Genomic DNA, 1,947 nt, shown 5'->3' on the forward strand with positions numbered 1-1,947 from the left:
CAGGAAAGGGGGCTTATGGCCGCCTTGGGTGTAGACACTATGAGTGCAGCAGTTTCCTATAGGTGCTGCACAACAGGCAACCTGGTTGACATGTCAGGTTCGACTTGCATGAGGGCCAGTTCTGTCTCCAGAGTGGCTGTCTGAGGAGCTTCGACACCTTTATGTCATCCCCAAGCACTGTAGATTTCCAACAGATACATACCCAATTACAGCTCTTGAACCCCAGATGTCCGAGGTCAAGTGCAGCTGATTGACCTGAGATCCCACAGTCCTATGCTCCCAGGGCCCAGACCTCCCCAATGCCATATCAGAGAAGCCAAGAATGCATGCCAAGTCATATGCACTGTGTTCTTTATTGTCACATGTTACCCATGGGACAGGGGTGGGCTGGGGAAAGGAGCCCTCAGGCAGAGACGTGGAAGGAGGGGGAGTGGGACACATCTACAAGAATGTATTGAACTCTGCACATCCTCCCAGCTGATGATGATGGGGGCTTTGCCAGCAGCCATGGGATAAGGAAGTAGGGCCCCCTTAGATACAAGCACAGTGTTGCGTGAGAAGGTTGGGCACTGTCTCATACTTGAAAGAGTAACCTCCATCTGAGGTGGTGCGGACATGTAGGGGCTTCATTGTCCCTGGGAGAGCAGCACAGCAGGGCTGGGGCCCTGGCACAAAGGAAGGGGGCTGACCAGGGGTAGGGGGAACCCCAGGGACCGGCAGGGACAGGTCTGGTGGGGTGGGCAGCCCACAGCCACCATGACAGTAGTGGAAGATGAAACTGGGAGGATGCACAATCCACCGGTCCCAGCCCAGCTCCTGGAAGGAGATGTTAAGTGCTGCTCTGTGGCAGTTGGCATGGGCAGCAGTTCCCTCCGGAGGCCTCTGCAGCAGGCGCAGAGCAGCGGGAGACCAAGGCCAGGATATCGGGGGAGTTGAGCGTCGGGCCCTCTCCCCTCCGCTGGGTGGTCTGGCCCGCGTGTGGGCCACCAGGAAGGGTGTGGCCTCGGGCCGGGCTGAGCAGGAACAGAGACGACAGCGCAGCAGCAGAACCAGGACGGGGTGGGTCAGCAGAGGGAGAGCAGAGGCAGCCAGGTGCAGCACAGCCCAGCGAGGGGGCGCCTGGCCCAAGGACATGGGCACAGCCGTGGGACCCCTGGATGACAGTGCCAGCAGGCCCAGCAGGGGCTCAGAGCTATTGGAGGCCACTGTGCCCTGCATGTCCAGCCCCGTGTGGAACCACAGCTGGGCTGAAGTCACCTGGCGACTGCGTGTGTGCTGGGATGGCCGGAACACATATGTGAAGAGACCCTCCTCAGCCTCCAGGGCCAGCTCTCCAGCCGCTGGTTCGTCCTCACAGCTGGCACCTGCAGGAGACAGAGGGGAAAGGAGATGGCAGCTTTGACTGGCAGGACCCAGGACCCCTCCTCCTCAACAGGAGGGATGTGGCTTCCACTCAGGAGTGCTAATGATATGCCACGCCCTCTGCTGAGTGTCCTCCCAGACTTGGAGACTCTCCCTAGTCTTGGAAGAACTTATCCAGATTCCCCGCATTTTTATTTCATCATTTAAAGATTTTTAAAAATACAAGACGTTGCCAACTTCTCTCTGAACTGGTTTTACCAATTAACATTCCCATCAGCAATGTATAAGATGCCCTGATGCTCTCTACCTCCACAAGCACTTAGAATTAGTAGTTGGATTACATTTTTGTTCATTGGATGGTGTGAAATGAATGGTACCTTGAATGGTGTGCACATGAGTGTTTGTTATATTTCTCTTGCTATCTTTTGGCATGTCAGAAATAATGTATGATAAATTCTTTAAAATAATTCCATTTTTCAAAGACAGCTTAATACAAAAAAAAATGGAGGAGGAGGAGAGGAAGAGAAAGAGGGGAAGAAAGAAGAGAGGGAAAAAGAGAAGGAAAAGGAGGGGGAGGAAAAGGAG

General features: G+C 54.4%; 1 protein-coding gene across 1 annotated transcript in view; it reads right to left on the reverse strand.

Moving 5' to 3' along the window:
- Positions 1 to 334: 334 nt before the first annotated feature.
- INHA (inhibin, alpha) overlaps positions 335 to 1,947 on the reverse strand; it is a 3,581-nt gene continuing 1,968 nt past the window's right edge. Inside the window, exon 2 of the mRNA XM_008580477.1 lies at positions 335 to 1,364. Coding sequence (XP_008578699.1) covers positions 532 to 1,364 — 833 coding nt within the window. The 3' untranslated portion in view covers positions 335 to 531. The remainder of the gene's footprint in view (positions 1,365 to 1,947) is intronic.

The sequence above is a fragment of the Galeopterus variegatus genome, unplaced genomic scaffold, assembly GCF_000696425.1.
Source record: "Galeopterus variegatus unplaced genomic scaffold, G_variegatus-3.0.2 Scaffold2108, whole genome shotgun sequence".
NCBI lineage: Eukaryota > Metazoa > Chordata > Mammalia > Dermoptera > Cynocephalidae > Galeopterus > Galeopterus variegatus.